The sequence below is a fragment of the Periplaneta americana genome, chromosome 9, assembly GCF_040183065.1.
Source record: "Periplaneta americana isolate PAMFEO1 chromosome 9, P.americana_PAMFEO1_priV1, whole genome shotgun sequence".
Taxonomy (NCBI): domain Eukaryota; kingdom Metazoa; phylum Arthropoda; class Insecta; order Blattodea; family Blattidae; genus Periplaneta; species Periplaneta americana.
In genome coordinates this window covers 135278628-135299590 of record NC_091125.1, presented here as the reverse complement: position 1 = coordinate 135299590, position 20963 = coordinate 135278628, and the positions used below count along the sequence as shown (strand labels likewise).

Sequence of the window (20963 nt, the reverse complement as noted above, 5' to 3'; positions counted from 1 at the left end):
TGGGTAATACGCACTTAATATACTGAGTGGTCATTTCAAAGTGTGTCATGACGTCACTGTTGTGAGTCAGCGATTTGAAGCGAGTTTCATCTTTTCTGTCAGAGAAGTTGCCTATTAATCAAGGCGTTCAATCTGAACTTGAGAACGCGTGCGGTATAACTTGAACGTCGTAGCAACAGATGGCGGTCTATACGGTCTGTGTGCTACTATAGCCTCTTTCGAACTGTGTTTTGCTCGGGCAAGTCGTACGCAGGGTATTTGTTATCATTCCACAATACAAATCAAATGCTCCGTATACATGTTGACCGTCGAAGTTAAGGTCAACAAATACGTAAGTAATCGTCTTAACCCTCTCCACATATCCCGACAGTAAGAAAAAAACTCACCTCAGTACGTGTTTCCAAACAGTTCACATTCCTGCCACTATAGATGTTACCGTACGTATCGGTAAGTACTCTTCAGAATGAACGCCGTACTTGATAGGCAACTTCTCTGGCACGTAAGTAATACACTTCTGTGGAAGTGTAGGAAGATTGAATTCTCTAGGCTCAACGACTAGCCACATGACGGCATACAGCGAGCCATGACACACTTTGAACTGAACACGCAGTAGAATTGTTGATATTGATGTAATAGTTTGAAATTCAGTTTTAAGTAACATGTCATAGGTGATAAAATGCCCAAATGCTAGTATTTTATCACTGAAAGTATTAGCATGCGAAATCTGCCCTCGCTGTTAATGGTGATATGGAATCATGAATTAGTTTTGACGTTATCTGCTTACATATCAAGTAGGAACGATTATGAAAAATTGTACCGTGGTGGAAATTGTATAATAGGAGATCTATCTGGATTTAATTGTGTTGCTGTTCATTCACAGCAATATTATCACCCCTCTTTCCGTTTTATTATGATGTGGATTGATTGTTACACAATTGGAATTACTAAACAGATATCCTGTGTAACAAAAAATGTAGCTAATGCAGATAATTTCAAGCTGAATACTTTTACTTTTTTGCAAATGTATTTTCAGAATATTAAATGCCGTTTTATTGATAACCGTGTTAAAATCTGTTAATATGTTACCTGGTATGCAAATTTCATACTCCCTCCGTTCCAAGATATGATATAGTAACAAACAAAACAAGTTTGATTATTGGGCGCACGAAATATTTCGCGGTGTGGTATTCTGTTCAGTAGTGAAGGAACTATCAGACAGTGCAGTTGTGAATGTTTCTAATCTTTTGTAGTGTAACAAACTACAAAATTTAAATAGTTCATTATGAACAGAAATCAAATGGGCACCTGATGTGGTGTTCCTGTTGCAGAAAATGTAGCACCAACCCAGTCAGTTTTGAATAGAACATCTAAGGCTCAACAGTCGTACAAAAACGGGTTATAATTTTTTACAGTTTTTATGTTAATTTGCTTCTCTGCAAACAATGTTTGTTTTTTATCTTATTAATTTGACATCACACAGAATGAAATGTACCTAATTTTCTTATGTTAATTTATCATACATACTTATAATTATCTAAAACAGCGTTTCTCAAACTTTTTTGTAGTGGGGACCACTTTTTTAAGCCAGAACAGTTCCGCGGACCAACTTACTCTTGTTCCCTTCGAAAGCAAATTTATAATTATTGTAGTATATTTTAACATCAATACATTTATATTTTAAAATAGAATTCATTGATTAAAGTTAATTTAATTACATTAATGTTATACCTATTAGTATTAACTAATTAAGCTAATGTTAATAGAAAAAAAATCATTTTTGTTTCTTTAATAATTCAAGGCTATTAGAGTTTGGATAATCTTTAACTTAACAACTAAAATAAATAAATGTTTTTACTCACATTAATTAGATGCATGAGCCTGGCGATTCTTGCACAATTGTTCTGTATTTGGACGTATGCTGCTAAGCTTAAGTCGGAGATTGTCACATACATCGAGTCGATTTCGGTAGCCTACTTTGTTTTTATTAGATTTAGTAATGAAAACCCTTTCTCACACAGATACGTAGAAGGAAACTGAATTATAATCTCTAAAGCACCATAGTACAGTTCACTATATTCTCTTTTCACTTGTGATGCGGTTCAGAAATTAACCATACCTTCCGCTTGGAATTTCATTTTAAGTCCGGTGTCATTCGAGAATTCAACTAACTGTTCTCTTTCACTCAACGAAAGTTTGTTATTTTCAATATCGCAATGAAAGGGAACACAAACTCATGAAAATTCTTCATATTTACTCGGAAAATAAGTTTCAAAGTGTGACCTCAGAGTTGTATTATTGGTGTACGACGTACAGTACGTGACCATTTCAATGTGCGGACTGGGTGTCGGCAAAACTATTAAGAAAGTCATAAATACATGAAAAGGTTCGGTACCCTGTTATGAATTTGGGTATTCCCTGGCTGGGTTACAGGCGCGGCGCCAGATGTGCAGGGAAAAGATGGCGAGAAACAACACGTTCATAGTGCTTTAAATCCCTATTTTATTCTTGAGAGTAGAGTGGGAAGTCAGTAGAGGGATAGGATAATAAATTTCATAAAATGCCAGTACTGAGAGGAAAAGTGAAAGGCGATTGCCATGTATCATTTCCAGACTCTGAGATTTTCAACTATAGAGTGATACGCAATTCGTTTGAATTTTATTTTTTTCTTCTGTCTTTTTTAAGAACCACAAGGGCAGACCTCGAGGACCACAGGTGGTCCGCGGACCATAGTTTGAGAAACGCTGATCTGGAAGATGTATTAAAGTCACATTATATTACTGAGAACTTCAACAAATGTAGCCTATACCATATTTCGGAACAGAGGGAGTATTATATTAAATCCTTACGTGTGTTCCTACAGTCGTCTTAGCACTTCAATTTTCCAGTACGCTGTTTGCTAAACTACTTTGCACATAATGCCCATAGTTTCGTCTGTAGTAAATCTGTACGTCGTTTTAAATCTTTTTTCAGTGATCAAAATATATTAAAATCGCGTGCTGACAAGTCTGTACTTCATTGTGGATACTGTAAAATTTCCCAGTAGGCCTATATTCTCTGCAGGATCTCTTGCGTTTCTAAAGGCTGGTTCACAATAAACCGGGAACGGAAACGACAACGAGAACGGAAATATTGTTGAAATAAATGTATTTAAATGTGAACGTTCACAATTGACTATTGTGAATGCTCATATTTAAATACATTTATTTTAACATTATTTCTGTTCTCGTTTTCGTTGTCGTTTCCGTTCCCGGTTTATTGTGAACCAGCCTTTACAACAAGGAAGTTTATATCACGCAGAAATATCTGCCGTTACGTTACACGGTCTTTTGTTCTTCACCGTTGTGTGGAAGTTAAGATAGTTTTGCCTAAGAAATTTCCTCTAAAAACAGAAACTGAATAGTGTTCGTTCGTCTATTTTTGAACAGTTTTTACAATAATAAATGCTCGACGTATCTATAGCTAAGTAGACATTCGTGTCCAATTTCTGGAGATTTTCATAGCGAATAGCTCATATTGTATGTAACGAAAAAATATAATATCATATTGGTGGAAAGTTGATACTTTTTTTTTTTTTCAGAAAAAAAAATGTTTTTTCTCAAATGTTTGACAACTTCTTATTGGGTAACTACAGAGTGATTTATATAGAACTGACACATTTCTTTCATTAATTGTTTCAAAACAAATTATGCTAGCGACAACTTATTATACCTAAAATGTAGAGGAATTTTGGGAGCTTATTTACCTCTATAGCAAATGTTGAAAATGTCCTCCATCCTGCATAAGGCACAACTCAACACGTCGTTCCATGTTACTGGCCACTCGTTGGAGGATTCTGTTGTCAATAGCTTGAATTTCCTGTGTGATGTTGTGCTTCAGATCGTCCAATGTCTGGGGACGTGTGGCGTAAACCCTGTCTTTTAAGTAACCCCATAGAAAGAAGTCCGGCGTTGTCAAATCCGGAGATCTCGGTGGCCACAGGTTCCTGGAAATTATTCGGTCGTCAAAGAAACTTTTCGCAGCTCTCTGACACATTGAGTAGGTGTACCCTGTCTCCTGCGACAAACGTCTTAATGATTTTTGGGTGACTGCTCCAGTCGTGCTCTTACGTCAACAACAACCGTGGGAAGCCTAGCTGAACGATGCTTGCCTTTTTCACTCACCAGAGATCCAGTTGTTTCCAATTTGTTTACAAGTCCCAGTATTGTGTTTCTTTTGGGAGGATTGCGAACACCAAATTCTCTCTGGTATGCCCTTTGAGTAGCTGTAATTGAATTCGTAATCCATATTGCTTCTCAAGGAAGAGTCGTTGATTTAATGTGTACTGCATTTTCACGTTGACAAAAAATGTCAAAAACAGCTGCCAACAATAGGAATAAAACATAAACATCTGCACATCTAGTGCTGCCAACAATAGGAATAAAACATAAACATCTGCGCATCTAGTGACAAGGAATCGAAACTCCAGAACATTCTGCTTAATTTGGTGCTAAAATTGGGTCAGTGCTGCCAACAATAGGAATAAAATATAAACATCTGCGCATCTAGTGACAAGGAATCGAAACTCCAGAACATTCTGCTTAATTTGGTGCTAAAATTGGGTAATTGAATGAATTTCCAATGGAATAATTAAAGAAAGAAATGTGTCAGTTCTATATAAATCACTCTGTATTACGAGTAGAATCGTGATTTTTGTCCATATCTGTAAAAACACTAATAAAGAATAATTTATCCCTCTGGCGTATTTCAATAGCGTGGACTAGAGACAAGCAAGAGAAGTTATTCAACTGATCACATGTAAATTTAGTATCACTCATAAATAGTCATACTTCATTACTTTTGCATACAAAAGTGCATTGATTATCCAGAGGAAAAGTTTTGCAGCGATTCTTTGCAAAATTAAGCGGATTATAAATTATGAGATGTAAATAATGCCACAGACCCCCTAAATTTGTACTACGGACCCGCAGGGGTCCACCAATTGGGAAACACTGACTTAGAGTACAACTTCATATAGCTTATTATTACGAAGTACCGAAGTACATATTATATTTCCGTGCAGAAATTCTGAGTCATTATATGATGAAAGATGAGTTGAACGGAGAAAAATTCTCTCCGACACCGGGATTTGAACCCGGATTTTCAGCTCTACGTGATATGCGAAAAATAATCACTTAATGATTTAAGACGGCGCTTATTCCGTCGGATCCCGGCCACTTAGTCACTCATAACGAGTGCACCTCTGCACATGTGTGAACATTGTGCCACTGTCATACATGTATGACGCAGTGCATGAGGGTAGGCCACTAGTAGGAACCGAAGAGGTGGAACTTAACACCGGGATGGGAATCCGGTGTGGCTTAGTGGATAGAGCGTCAGCACGTAGAGCTCAAAACCCGGGTTCAAATCCCGGTGTCGGAGAGAATTTTTCTTCGTTCCACTCATCTTTCATCATACAATTTCATATGCTGTATAAAATTGCACTTCGTTAATATCGACCTTTATTACATAAGATTTTTTAATAATGAAAGAGCTTGTAAGAAATATTATTATATTTAGTAATATGCAGAATTTTAAATTAGCGTGTGTTTTATGTAATTTTGCCTGCTTATGATAAAGTGCAGTATTGCAATATTGTTAATATATTCTTTTCTTTTCCGATTGCGTTAGATCGTCTTCATGCTGAGAGTGGATACATGTCTTCCCCTGAAAGAGGGGGTCCTCGGGCCTATCCAGCTGCTGCATATCCTCCAGGAGGCCCAGGGTACGAGGACCCGTATTACAGCCAGTATGCATCTCGTTCAGGTTCCATCACACCTGTCATTGATGAGGAGGCGAGGTGAGAGGCAAAGCAGTTTCACTGACAAGTTACAGTATCAACCCTCGATAGCCTTTTTTTATTCGATTTTGATGTTAAGGAGGTTTATAGTACGTAGTTATGAGAGACATAAATTTTTAGGCATTTCTTACAGTTACGAGAATATTTTGTTTAGGGTAAAGGTTGGTATTTATTGTGATACTAATAATATTATGATAGTACTTTTCGAGAATGTTTTTACAATATTACAGAGAGAGAGAAGAACCGGTTTTGTGCAGAAACTTATCCACGAACATTCCCTTAATACGTTGACGCAAAAAACCGATCTTCCTCTCGCTCAGTAAAATTGTAAAAAATTTTCAAAAAGAACTATCATAATATTATTAGTATCGCCATATTACCAACCTTTACCTTATTTGTTCCCTTATTACTATTATCTTTAGAGGAAAGTTAAAAAAGCTTTAATTTCATTTTTTAATTAATATCTTATGCTTTCTATCTTCAGAGGACAATTAATTCCGTACTTTCTGTTTTTAGAAGAATGTGTAAATTTTTTTTTTTTTTTTTTTTCATCTTCAGAGGAAAGTTAAGAATTATATTCTTTTTTGACTTGAAAGAAGAATGAAAGGGGCTATGCACTTTTATATATTCCAGGAAAATAAATTCTCTATTTCTTATTACTAGAAAAAGTGAAGCGTTAATTTTTTATTTTTAGGGGAAAATTTAAAATTGTTTAAAATTTCCGTGCTTCCTTAGAGAACAGTAAGGAAATCTACATTTTCTGTTTCATTTGAGAATGGAAAGTGTTGTACTTATTATACAGTATTAAGAAAAATAAAAATTCTCCGTTTTTATCAATAGAAAAAAAGGATGTTCTTGATTTCTGTCGTAAAAATTAAAATAAAAACGCTATGTACATAGGAAAATTTAGAATTCTGTGCTTTCTTCATGTAAAATAGAAAAATTGAAATTTTTTTATCTCCTGCCACGTACAAAATTAATAGATGTTTCTTTTTTTTCTGTTTATAATAATAGGCACATATACTTACTTCGTTCGGTATTTCCTATCTTTAGAAGAAAATTTAAAACTGTGGATTTTCTTTTGCGAGTGGGAAGATATTACTATTTAAATGGGATAACTGAATATTGGATTAAATTTTATATCGAAGAAAGAATTAACAACTTTTAATCTGTTGAGAATATGATGTTATTAGGTTTTATCAGTAATACTAAAATTAATAGAACATGTAGATATTTTAAGGGAAGAGGATACTGAAATTTGATAAAAATTAAAGATTTAAAAAAATAAAATAAAATCCCTCAAAATATTCCCTTTGTATGTTTACTCTGTTGCCCAATTCATGTTATGCCCTAAGTGACCCAGAGATGGCATGTGACACCATTTTAAATGGCATGACACTCACTTAAACTTAATTTGCCTACTTCTGTAAGTAATACTTTCTTACATATTGTTATATTAAAATCAGCAGATCTTGGTGAATATTAATGCTGCAGACATAAACGTTTTTACAGATATTTACAGTTACATTCTAGAGGAATTCTCTGGTTGAAATCTTACTATCAGAAACCGTTATGAAAAAAATTAATAGCAAAATTAAAATTAAGAAAGTAAAAAGTGCAAATCTTATTTTTTCTTTTTCTTTTTTTTTTTTTTTGTATTTAAATGTCAAATAACATAATTTCCTTCAATGAATTTGTAGAATATACTTTTGTGAACACAATACTGTAATAATATAACTAATATGTTGGTTAGAATTGGAATTATGCAACGTTTTTTAAAACATTGCATTTTAGAACAAAAATACAAATTTAGGTCCCCGTTTTTTTTTTCCTTTTTTTTTTGTGAGATGTGACATAAGAATCACAATATTTGAAGGAAGTTCAAAATATGTATAAATAATTACATTAATATGTTTATGCTCGACCATGCCGAAATGTAGTAATTATACACCTGGTAGCAGTCCTTTAATGCATGTCATTAAAGTACACCTATTCATTAAAGTTCAGGTTTTCGATTATTCTCGGATATGCAATCGAAAGACGAGAGAAACGTCACGGAGGCTGGAAATCCAATACTGTCGCAGAAGGTTATGTTCTGTTACTATAATAATTAGCGTTAATTGTAAATAATATTCAAATAAATTCAATTTGTCATCTCGTTTTTCAATTCTAAATCAATTTCCAGGTTATATCAAAATTAGTTCCTATTACATTACATCAAGGTCAATAACATTATTGTTCCTCGGAAAAAAATCAATACTTTCGCGTCTGCCCACATCTCACAATTTACGAGCTATGCACAAGGTCACTTCCGATCTTCAGTCACATACGAATAAAATGAATACTTCTGAATAATTTCAAGTTAGAAATATGGTCGAGCATAAAAAGTCATATGAAACTTGCCTATAATGGTAATTAAGACGCTCGTATGAAAATTATGAAACTCGCTTGCGCTCGTTTCATAAACAAACATACTCGCGTCTAATTACTATCATTATAGGCTCGTTGCATAATGTACTATTTAAATTTGAAAAATTGAAATTCTCAGTATTCTCTCCTGTTAATATAGCCCTAGATTTTTCGACACCAAAAAAATGTGATATTATACGGTTACAATACAGGATGTATCATATCAAATGTTACAAAATGGTAGGATGAGTGTGAACTCATTACAGGCGCTGTGTTCGGTTGAAGTTTGTCGAGCCTGGCGAAGTTCGATATTCGCCGATGTTCGCTCTGCAAAAGGAGGCCTGTTATGTCTGTTCCATCTTGTTATAAAAATGTTCGCTCTCCTCCACTCATGTTTTAACTGCTTAAGGCCCAATTGTATAAAACTCCCTGACTAAAGATCAACTTTGATCGAAGATCGAAAAGTAAACCGAGCTCAGACACTTCTTCTATTGTATAAAACTTTTCTGCGATCAAATTACCTTGGTTCAAATGCAATCTAAGTTCACGTGAAAAGGATTTGGCAACATCGCATAAACAGGTGAAATACGTGATGCGCGGACCATGTTATACAGGTTTGTTCAGTGTTGCCAATCTAGCGATTTTAACTCTTTTTCAACAACAATTTCTTTTAACTTTTATATTGCTTAATTAGGGATTTAGTGGCCTTTTTAGCACACCATAGTGACAAAATTTAATCTTTCTTTGTCGATAATGAGAAATCTAGCGACTTTACAACTACTTTTTCGCGACTTTCCGTATTACACTCTGTTGGAGACACTGGTTTTTTTTTGCAATGTAAATAATGGCGGACAATAAGAAGAAGGTTGACTGTTCTCCAAGTTGTTATCATGTTATGGTGTTTGATACTGCTAAACATAATAAAGCTTTATAAAACGACAATTTTCGTTTAGTAATACAGTTAATCGAACATTAATGAATGTACGTATCATATCCATTAATAATTAATGGTTGTTATAAACATAATATAATTATGGGTTATGTTATTTGATACTGCTGAACACGATAGAGCCTTATAAAATATAAGAATGTTTGTGTATTAAGGCAAGAAATTGAAAGAAATATATATAAACGTACCTAACATATCTATTAATATTAATAATAATGGATATTTTATTTGCACAATCTGTCACTCGTATATTTCAAACAGAAAAGAAATAACTGAACTTGGATCATCTAACTTAATCGGAGAAATTTCTCCAGTCAAAGTTGACTTTAGTTTGAGACAAATTAATCTCAGATTAGACTTTATACAACACAAAATTCCAAGTTCAGCTGAAACAAGGATCAATTTAACCTCTGATCTAAGATTAAATGGTTTATACAATCGGGCCTAAGAATTTTAGCACAGAACTTGTGATTAGTTTTTCATAGGAAATGAGACGAAGTTTCTGATGTCTTTGTTGCCCCTCTCGTGTTCGAACGTTGCACAATATTAGTATGGACCACTTATACAAATACTTCTCGTTCGTTAATGCATGCCCAGTTATGCGTCATTTGGGCACAAGACTCCGTTCAACTGGTAATATGTGAAGATAGTACAAACAGTACAACAGAATATATCCTTGCTGCATACTGCTCAGCTCTCCTTACATCCAATTTGAAGATTTTGATCACCTAATGTGTTGTAGAAGCCGACTTTATTATCGTACTGGTTTCATGTGTAATAAATTTCATGGATATAAAATTATATTCATTCATTCATAGTTTTCTGCCCAAGGGCAGGTCTTTCATTGCAAACCCTGCATTCTCAAATGCTTTCTGTTTTCTACCTTCCTCGTAGATAAAACTGTAGTGACGTCAAAGTAGGGTGATTTCCTTTTCTATATTATGTAATTTTGTTCAAATTCACCAGGCAAAATAAAGTAATGGAAAAAGAAGAAAGAAAGCTAAAAAAAATAATAGATAAGCAGAACTGTATTCTAATAAGAAAAAAAGTCTGTAAGAAATGCCTACTATATGAAGATGTTTGAAGACTTATACACTTTTTATACTGGTGTCGGATTATTGGAGTTATGTTCTTAAATGTGCTATCCCGAAATTGTTGGTTTTTTTTTTTAACTTTGGATAGCTAATGATATGAGGATCACTTCCATCTTTTCATTGTCCCGCATGCAAGACTTAATGCTTTTATGCATGTGTCCATAGTAACTTCTTTTCCTGATTGTGTGTTTGGCTTATAGTATCTTCTAACATATTCACTACCGTACCATATGTAGTTATGCTCCTATTAGTATTTGAAGTAATTTCGGATTGTCGGTAATTGTTTTATTATTTTAATGTATTTATTTACTTTTTTAATATTTCTTGTTTAGCTTTTATGAAATTCTTTTGAGAAGATTAACTCCGTACGTAGATGAAATTATTGGGGATCATCAGTGTGGTTTTCGGCGTAATAGATCGACTATTGATCAGATTTTTTGTATTCGACAGATAATGGAGAAAAAATGGGAGTATAAGGGTACAGTACATCAGTTATTCATAGATTTCAAAAAGGCATATGACTCGGTTAAGAGGGAAGTATTATATGATATTCTCATTGAATTTGGTATTCCCAAGAAACTAGTTCGATTAATTAAAATGTGTCTCAGTGAAACATACAGCAGAGTCCGTATAGGTCAGTTTCTATCTGATGCTTTTCCAATTCACTGTGGGCTAAAGCAGGGAGATGCAATATCACCTTTACTTTTTAACTTCACTCTAAAATATGCTATTAGGAAAGTTCAGGATAACAGGCAGGGTTTGGAATTGAACGGGTTACATCAGCTTCTTGTCTATGCGGATGACATGAATATGTTAGGAGAAAATACACAAACGATTAGGGAAAACACGGAAATTTTACTTGAAGCAAGTAAAGCGATCGGTTTGGAAGTAAATCCCGAAAAGACAAAGTATATGATTATGTCTCGTGACCAGAATATTGTACGAAATGGAAATATAAAAATTGGATATTTATCCTTCGAAGAGGTGGAAAAATTCAAATATCTTGGAGCAACAGTAACAAATATAAATGGCACTCGGGAGGAAATTAAACGCAGAATAAATATGGGCAGGGCATGTAGCACGTATGGGCGAATCCAGAAATGCATATAGAGTGTTAGTTGGGAGACCGGAGGGAAAAAGACCTTTAGGGAGGCCGAGACGTAGCTGGGAGGATAATATTAAAATGGATTTGAGGGAGGTGGGGTATGATGATAGAGACTGGATTAATCTTGCACAGGATAGGAACCGCTGGCGGGCTTATGTGAGGGCGGCAATGAACCTTCGGGTTCCTTAAAAGCCATTTGTAAGTAAGTAAGTAAGCTTTTATGAAAGCTTTGATGAAAATCAAATTATGAATATTGTAATTTCGAAATGGAGCCTTTCATTTTGCTATAAATGTTATACAAGGTATTACCAACATAAGGTGAACGTTTGAGTTATGTCCTATTATTTTACTAGACATGTGCATGTTCATTTTTTTCCTTAAAAAGGGCTTACTATTTCAGATTTTGTTTTGTATAACCTATAGAGGAAATAAAAGTATGGGATATTCTTTGAAATTTTTTTAATTTGAATTTTTATTTAAAATTTAAGGGTGCTATTCATAGATATTTCGCTAGTCCGCTCTGTGAGCATGCTAAACTAGCACCGGCTATCGAGTGATTACTTGTACAGGATTCATATCATAACATATCGTTAACACTGGTTTATGAATACGAAAAACGTTAGATCGCTTATCATCCACCGGAAGCCCGCGCTAAGAATGTCTATGAATATGGCCCTAAGAGACATTTTTTTTTTATTTTATGTTTTATTTAACGACGCTCGCAACTGCAGAGGTTATATCAGCGTCGCCGGATGTGCCGGAATTTTGTCCCGCAGGAGTTCTTTTACATGCCAGTAAATCTACTGACATGAGCCTGTCGCATTTAAGCACACTTAAATGCCATCGACCTGGCCCGGGATCGAACCCGCAACCTTGGGCATACAAGGCCAGCGCTATACCAACTTGCCAACTAGGTCGACAAGAGACATTTTGGTCCGAAAAGTTAAATGTATAATAATTAAGTGTAAATCCTTCAATAACTGTCACAATTTATTAGGCCTAATGGTTATACAAATAAAACATTAGGTCATAATTGTAAGTTAAATATGACTAGCTCTTTCGCCGTGTGTGGCATCATCAGGTCAAAGAGATAACATATATATCAAGTTGTATGAACGTAAAACATAAGGTGTAAGAAAGCATAATATAACCTTACAAAAGTGTATGAAGATAGCTGTGAATACTGATAAAACGATAGTATATAACAAACATCTCAGACATAGAGTTACAATAAAAACAAATTGTGAAGATGTGTAATTTATTACAATTTAAAATTCAGTGTGTTGAACGTAACTTATGAAAAAATCTTTCGAGGTAATTAAGTTAAAATTAAATGGACAGATAGTATATGTAGGTTGAAATAAAAAGCTTTAAAAGTCACAATATTTTATATAACCTTCGCCCCTGGTGATGGCCACTAAAAGTGGCGCTTCCCGTCGCGATACCAGCAATTAAATTGTAGGTTTCACACGGGGCCACTAATTTTAGTGGCGCGTGTGTGGCGCTGCTAACAGACGACTGTTGGGCCACTAATTCTTTACACCGCCACAACAGTATGCATCCTATTGTGTCGCAGTGTCTTTTTTTTTTTTTTTTTTTCGAATTCTATGTTGGTCCTGATGTAAATCATCTAATAAAGTGTGAGATAGTTCCCGATTCAGTCTTTCCAAAGCCAATAGAATGTCCATATGACCAAAGTTGCCAAAAGCATATCTCCTCCTATGTCTATGTTCACTAGAAGACTGAAAAATTCTCTACAAAAGTTTAGTTTAATAATCAGGGCTTCAAAATGATACAAGACAGGAAATTAAACACAGAATAAATATGGGAAATGCCTGTTATTATTCGGTTGAGAAGATTTTATAATCCAGTCTGCTGTCAAAAAATCTGAAAGTTAGAATTTATAAAACAGTTATATTACCAGTTGTTCTGTGTGGTTGTGAAACTTGGACTCTCACTTTGAGAGAGGAACATAGGTTAAGGGTGTTTGTGAATAAGGTGCTTAGGAAAATATTTGGGGCTAAGAGGGATGAAGTTACAGGAGAATGGAGAATGCGTATAGAGTGTTAGTTGGGAGGCCGGAAGGAAAAAAAAACCTTTGGGGAGGCCGAGACGCAGGTGGGAAGATAATATTAAAATGGATTTGAGGGAAGTGGGAAATGATGATAGAGACTGGATTAATCTTGCTCAGGATAGGGACCAATGGCGGACTTATTTGAGGGCGGCAATGAACCTCCGGGTTCCTTAAAAGCCAGCGAGTAAGTAAGTAATCAGGGCTTCAAACGCGCGTTCGTAGCGCCACTAACGCACATTCGCAGCGGCACTAACGGGCGTATGTAAGGAAGGAGAAAGATTGAACAAACGCAAAAGGAACTTCGGGTCTATAGAGACTCGGCAAACATGAACCGAACATAAGGCCTCTAAGCGGTTTTCAACAGATTCTGTTATTTTAGTTTACATGCTTCACTTCCACGTACTGCTGGATGCCTAAGGAGTAGGGCGAAGTTCGTAGTATCTTGATATCCCCTCTCATGTTCGAACATTTCACGACACTAGTGTAGATCTCAAATTTATTTCATTTTTAATTTCTAACTTTCGTATTTTCTTTATTATCGTTACACTATTAGAGGTGAAATATTATATATATATATATATAATTTATTTATTTAACAGAACTTACATCTGATCAGTAAACACAATATAGACTATATTAATTAATTTCTGTACTGTCACACGAATGAAGTTTACTGTTTATTTATGTAGGTACTATTTTCTTAATGTAAATATTAACTATATTCTAATAAGCTATAAATAATGCAGTATTCTAACGAAACTTCCAAAAGTGTTCTAAAATCTTTAAACTTAAAGCTAAATCAATAGCGTTCTCATTATCAGATAGTAATATAAATTATTATCTGTTTTTTACTTCTCACAAAAATTTTAATTGATATTTAAAATGTGATCCATAGACTACTAGTACAAATGAAAAATCGTTTATATATGTTTACAGCTCCAGTTGCAAATTAAGAGTCACGGACTTAATTGAGAACGTAACGTATCACTTAGTGAACCCTTTGTAGAGCTGCAGAATTTCAAAACTCTGGTTGTAGAAGTAGTGCTATATGTTTTTGCAGTATGTTTTTGCTTGCAATTTGTATTTAATCCCACTGTGCTTTTTAGATGAAGTGGAGGTATTTGGTTATGTATTATTACCAACACCCAAGTCACTTACGCTGTATTTGTATGTGTGTGTATTTGTCACTGCTTGTTGTGTGTGTAATATCTGCACTTGTATAGACAAGATCTTGTCACAGTTACTGGAAAAATCTTTGTCTCACTGAAATGTAATATTTTTGTGTTTTCCGCTTACCCCGAAAATATGTTATCTGGGGAACTAGAGGATAAAGTCTTTGTTTTCATTATATGTAATGTTGTACAGTTCTTCAGCCTCGACAAAAATTTAAAATGAAATATATGTATAATATAAATAGAACAAAAATAGCCAAATTTTCCTACAAGAATAATGAAACATTGACTAAAAACCATAGCCTATTACCGGTATATTTAATTATTTGGGATGAAGTTTTCAGTGCTTCAGAAACATAAGTGGCTTTTAGAAAATATACTAAAATTCTCCCAGGTATGAGCCATTGAAAACCAATCACTCAAACATTTTGATTTATGAAGTTTTATTGAGTAGTACAGGATCTATAAATTCTTGGTAAGATATCAAAATGGTATTCAGCATGTCAGATTTGGTGTACAAAAAAATTCGTCGTGAGACCTCGGATTTTTAGACTAGTTTAGCCTAGGCTGAAACATACATTCTTTAATACACTTAGTTTTAGGCAATATCATCGCTCGAGAGTTTATCGTGTTGCATACATTTAGGGATTTTTACATAAAATTGTTGCAACCTATCCTATTCGAGCCTAAATATCCGAAGTCCAGTCATGACTTGCAATTTTAGTTTTCTTAAAAAAAAAAGCATGCGAAATTCTGATCATCACTATGATCTCGCGAACCTATTTGGTTTGAAAAATCATGGACACCTTAAAATATGATTGTCATTTAAAATATAGTCAATAATTTTGAAATGTTTCATATTTTCCTTGTTTCTTTGTGTAATATGTATTTATTCTTCATGTATCGTTAGGAATTTGTGAATGTAATGCTTTAGTGTCAGGTTGTAAACGTGACATTACTTGTCAGGATTTGCTATTATGACTAGGTGAAGTTCATAGACAGTGGATACCAATGGTAGTTTCTGGGCTAATTGCAGTTTTACGCACATACCACCTATATTATATTCAATTAAGGGGTTAGGTACAGCTTACAGCAGTAAAATTTTTGGAAATATTAAACATGTTTTTTCCTTCATTACTGTATCTTGTATAATAATGAAAATTGGTATGTGTAAAACACTGTCCTTCTGCTATATGAAAAAAATATTTTTACGATTTAAAAAAAAAATTATCAAACAATCTATCAAAGATAAAGAAGTGACTTTGCATCATATTGTAGATATGACATACATAAATACACACAAAAAATTTCATGACAGAATGTTGGATACTTTTTGAGTTATGAGAGAAACGCTTCATCACTGCATAGTGAATTTTGAATTTTGAAGGACAGTGCTTTTATTCTGGATCTTTATGGTCACCCTCATTGAGGGCAGTTTATTTTGTTAAAAATAGTGTGTACAGCATATAAAATATGGACATTGCGATAGTTGTTTTCTTTACAGTCCGACAAGGTTTAATAAACTAGTGTGAGAAATGGAGTTTTGCCAATTTTAAGGGTTAAATAATGTGTTGAAGGTTTTTTGACAATGTAAAATTTGTATATCGGTACATATATACAGTAAAGTTAATTGCAACCACTTCATTATACCACGAACCGCTACTGGTAGATACACTTCTAGTTCCCGTGGAAAAGAGATAATTGGACGGAGTTACGCAATAATAGACCAACCGACAATTTGAAAAAATGAGATATTTGCACAAATCTCTTGATGGCAGACTAATTTAACTCGGAAAAAATCAAGAATGCGATATCTGAATTTTGCTGCTATTTTTAAGCAAAAATTCGTTTATTGCATAAAATTCATTTATTTATTTTGCTTTGAAATATTAATTCAACTGCTGATTTCTTATTAAAAATCGGTTAGCCTTTTTTTTTTTTTGGTATTGTGCTATTTTTTGTAATAGTATGAATGTTATAATACTTCTTGCATAAAATGTTTTATAAAAAAAACAGATTTATTTCAATGACCAATATCTCAAAACAGATTTTTGGCGCTTGGATCACTATTGCTAATCACCGTTCAATTAAGTCTTCACTTAGTCCGGAATTGAACTCATGTCCATTGACTATGTAGCCATAAATTTGGGATTTCTAAATGATACCATGACAATGAAGTATAAATTAAATTAATCTACAAGATATGAAAAATAAATAGGGATGAAGTTTATTTCATAAATTGTGTATGGTATCCATATACAAAGGAAATTTGTATTTATGTACTTATGTTAAGAACAGTTGAATTAATCTGATTCATTTGAATCTGTTTTCTTTACATGTTAGAGACTTATTGTTTGCTATGCCCTTCGTCTGAGATATGCAAGTCCTCACTTCCAGCTGAGGTCATTTTCGATTGTTAGGTGGAGAGAGATACTACTAAACACGACTTGTATTGAGTGAAAAAGTAAAATCATATACTGCACGCAAGAGATCCTTTTTTGTTTTTTTTTTAATGAATAAAGATAATCCAAAATTCTATATCCAGGCCTATCATTCTTCTATTCTTAACTGTTGTTCTACGAAAATATTTGAGAAAGCCTTTCTGTACGAGAAAATAGTACATTCGAAAGACAGTACCGGTAGCTTGTACTGTACAAATTTCACGAGAAGATCCCTGCGAGGGGAGTATGGTCCTTGCGGGGTAAGAGGAGAGAGTAAGCCAGTAACGCAGCGTTCTTGAAGGAGCAGGTGGATGGGAATGATGTCATTGGCCGGCTGGTACAAACAAGGCTCGGTCAATGGCCGATCGGTTCAGGTTATAAGAGTGGGGGAAAAATTCGCATTCCTTGCTCGGATCTTCTCGTGAAATGCGGACTGTACTTTTTTTTAGTATTGGTGACATATATGAAAAAAACGTTTCTGAGGTTAGATCTACCCACGTCTTCAGATGAATGAAAAGGTGAGGACATCGTAAATTGCTCCTTGTTGTCATTACAAGTGTGTAATGCAAAATTCTATATCCAGGCCTATCATTCTTCTATTCTTAACTGTTGTTCTACGAAAATATTTGAGAAGGTCTTTCTGTACGAGAAAATAGTACATTCGAAAGACAGTACCGATACAGCTTGTACTTTTTTTTTAGTATTGGTGACATATATGAAAAAAACGTTTCTGAGGTTAGATCTACCCACGTCTTCAGATGAATGAAAAGGTGAGGACATCGTAAATTGCTCCTTGTTGTCATTACAAGTATGTAAACTCTGGTGACTGTCATGAGAACATGTTGATAAAACAATCTCGCCACTCCACAGCTTTCTGTGTGTAATGGTATCCCAAGAAGAGTTAGTGATTGGTTTTCAAGTGCTCGGTATTGAAAAGGCAAATCAATTAACCGTTTGTTAATAGTAGTAGTAATATTATAAAGAAATCAAGTGGTTGTTTACCCTAATGAAACAGAATCATTGCTATTCCATAGTATATCCTCGCTGACCTGATAGTGCTATGGGACTTAGCTCAGCTTAGCGTTTGCCACCAGTACTATCAAGCTGTTAGCCTTCAAATTTTTCATTTTCTGCGGCTCTACACTCTACTGGATGTTCAGTTCAAAGTGTGTCATGGCTCGCTGTATGCCGTCATGTGGCTAGTCGATGAGCCTAGAGAATTCAATCTCCCTACAGAGGTGTATTACTTATGTGCCAGAGAAGTTGCCTAGCAAGTATGGCGTTCATTCAGAAGAGTACTTACCGATACGTACGGTAACGCCGGTAGTGGCATGAATGTGAACTGTTTCGAAACATGTACTGAGGTGAGTTTTTTCTTACTGTCGGGATATGGGGAGAGGGTTAAGACGATTACTTACGTATTTGTTGACATTAACTTCGACGGTCAACATGGACACGGAGCATTTGATTTGTATTGTGGAATGTTGCCGTACGCAACCGATGATAACAAATACCATGTGTACGACTTGGCCGCGCAAAACGCAGTTCGAAAGAGATTATGGTAGCACACAGACCGTACAGACCGCCTTCTGTTGCTACGACGTTCAAGTTATACCGTACACGTTCTCAAGTTCAGATTGAACGCCTTGATTAATAGGCAACTTCTCTGACACGAAAGCTGAAACTCGCTTCAAATCGCTGACTCATCAACAGTAACGTCATGACACACTTTGAAATGAACACCCAGTATGTAGGAGCAGGGTCGTGCGCAAGATTTAAAAAATGGGAGTGTTTCAAACGGGGGAAGCCGTTATTATGTTCCATAAAGTAATAACAATAAACTTCTAGTGTTTATTAATTATAATATCATAGAGCTGTCGATTTAATTGTTTATTCGAACCGATTAAAAATTATTTTAAGTCTGTATAGAACAAAGAATGTGTATCATTTGATCTGTTAAACTCTTAGCTATGATTTACAGGTCATTATTATAAACTAATGTCCTTGTCTACTTGCTTTATAAAGCTAAAAAGTAATAATACTATAAGTAGGGCTATGCACAAATTCTTCTTAATAGCTTTCTTCTTTGAAAACGCGACTTTGGCGATCATTTACTTTCACATACTATGGAAAGAACGTACCCTATATTGCATTATACAAGATGGGTTAAAAGTCGCTTTCCCCAATACTTATAGGCTACACATTATACAAATGTCATAAATTGAACAAACGAATAGCTGATTTCATAGGATCATTCTTTTTTTAAGAAACGGTTACCAGCGACCGATATCTTTAGGTATTAGAAAGGTGATTATTCCTGAACTTGAAAGCAGCCGTCGTTTTGCTGATATGCAGTTGATACGGCAACAAGATGGAGCAAAACTCATTTTGGTATAGGAGCACACCTCATTTTGGTATAATAGTGAGGTCTTGAACCAGCAATTCCATGAATGGATTGGCCGTCGTAACACAACAGAATGGCCACTCAGATCATGCAACCTGACACCATGAAATTTTTCGCTGTGAGGTATCCTAAAATAAGACGTTTTTGCTCAGAAACCGCAGGATCTGCATCTTTTGCGACATTATCGAGTAGTCATTTGTGAAAATCGATTAAAGTCGTCAGTTATGTTCTGCCATCTGTAAATCCGTGCCTAAACGTTGTGAATAGTGTATCGAGAAACAGGGCCTTCATTTTGAACAATATCTGTAAAGGAATGTGTAATCAAATGTAAATTAAATGTAATTAAATATAAGGAGTTGTTTGGGGAAAGCTACTTTTCACCCACTCTGTATTTGCGGATGTGTCCTTTGTCAAAATAACCACTCGGAAGTAGCAGGAAGTTTGCAATTTGAAAAGGATTAGCTATCCGAATAATAATATTTCTTGGCATTAACGTGTTCCGCTTATAAGTATAATAAAAGAAATAGTTATAATTTCATAACAATGCATGCAAATGGGTTAAGATTGGTACCATTGTAAAGAGGAAATTGGGAAGTTTTAATCCATTGTTGTTACTTATTTTTAGAAGACTCACGCATGCGCAGATCATTAAATAAGAGAATTCGTATCGTATCTTTAGTCAGTCAGCATGTGGACGCCACAGCAGAAAGCCTTTTGTGTGCTGTCATTAGCAGAACATAGATCCATAATTCGTGTACAGCGCTTGTTTCGCCGTCAGTACAATCTTAGACCGAGGGAAGCTGTACCGACGTACGTCTCAATAATGAAATGGGATAGGCAGCTCAGAGAAACAGGAAGTTTGTTGTCTAATGCAGGTAAACATTCCAAGCGTAAAGTGTCTGACGAAAATGTCGAACGCATTCGCGAGGCATTTCAGAGAAGCTCGCGGAAATCCATTCGACAGGCTAGTGTGCAGTTGAACATCCCACCAACAACAGTGCATACAGTGCTCCATAAGAGATTGCGTTTGCGAGCGTACAAGCTGCAACTTCATCAGATGATTACGCCGAATGATAAACTGGAACGAAAACGCTTTGCAGAAACAATGTTGGATAAAGTGGACGATGACGACACATTTCTAACTCGAGTCTGTTTCTCAGATGAGGCAACCTTCCACGTCAGTGGAAAAGTAAACCGACACAATTGTCGCATCTGGGGGTCGGAAAATCCAAGTGTCGTAATTGAACACCAACGGGATTCCCCTAAATGGAATGTTTGGTGTGGGATCATGCGTGACAGAATCATTGGTCCCTATTTCTTTGCTGAAAAGACAGTCACTGCAAACACGTACCTGGATATGTTGCAACTGTATGCTGTGCCACAACTCCCAGATGGAGCAATTTTCCAGCAAGATGGGGCTCCACCACACTTTGCCAACATGGTTCGCACATTCTTAGACGAACAATTCCCTGCAAGATG

General features: G+C 35.1%; 1 protein-coding gene across 21 annotated transcripts in view; it reads left to right on the top strand.

Annotated features, from left to right (window-relative positions):
- LOC138706539 (coiled-coil domain-containing protein AGAP005037) overlaps positions 1–20963 on the top strand; it is a 1408895-nt gene that overhangs the window by 1234167 nt on the left and 153765 nt on the right. For all 21 annotated transcript variants that reach the window (XM_069835948.1, XM_069835949.1, XM_069835942.1 and 18 more), the window contains one exon: positions 5668–5836. In XM_069835948.1, coding sequence (XP_069692049.1) covers positions 5668–5836 — 169 coding nt within the window. The remainder of the gene's footprint in view (positions 1–5667; positions 5837–20963) is intronic.